The 253-nt window shown below is 45.8% G+C and overlaps 1 protein-coding gene across 1 annotated transcript in view; it reads left to right on the top strand.

The window, feature by feature from the left end:
* Positions 1-12, top strand: part of EMH_0065070 (phosphoglycerate mutase family protein, putative) — a gene marked incomplete at both ends in the record, with an annotated part of 3,846 nt that extends 3,834 nt beyond the window's left edge. The window contains one exon of the mRNA XM_013498334.1: positions 3-12. Within this exon, the coding sequence (XP_013353788.1) occupies positions 3-12 (10 nt within the window). The remainder of the gene's footprint in view (positions 1-2) is intronic.
* Between the last annotated feature and the right edge of the window lie 241 nt (positions 13-253).

Below are 253 nucleotides of genomic sequence, written 5' to 3'. Positions count from 1 at the left end.
CTGGTTGTGTAGTTATCTATCTACCTAGCTAGCTGTCTATCTATCTACCTATCTATCTACCTAGCTAGCTAGCTAGCTAGCTACCTAGCTAGCTAGCTACCTAGCTACCTAGCTAGCTGCCTATCTATCTATCTATCTAGCTAGCTAGCTAGCTAGCTAGATATATTAGTTTGAGGCGTTGTGTATTCAGCCGCTTAGATCTGCATTTGGCGCTGCTGTGCTGCTCGTGTGCTGCTGCTTCTCCCGCTTCTTT

The sequence above is a fragment of the Eimeria mitis genome, genomic scaffold (genome assembly GCF_000499745.2).
Source record: "Eimeria mitis Houghton genomic scaffold, Emh_scaff3342, whole genome shotgun sequence".
Taxonomy (NCBI): domain Eukaryota; phylum Apicomplexa; class Conoidasida; order Eucoccidiorida; family Eimeriidae; genus Eimeria; species Eimeria mitis.
Note: the sequence above shows the minus strand (reverse complement) of the source record. Positions and strands in the feature narration are given on the sequence as shown.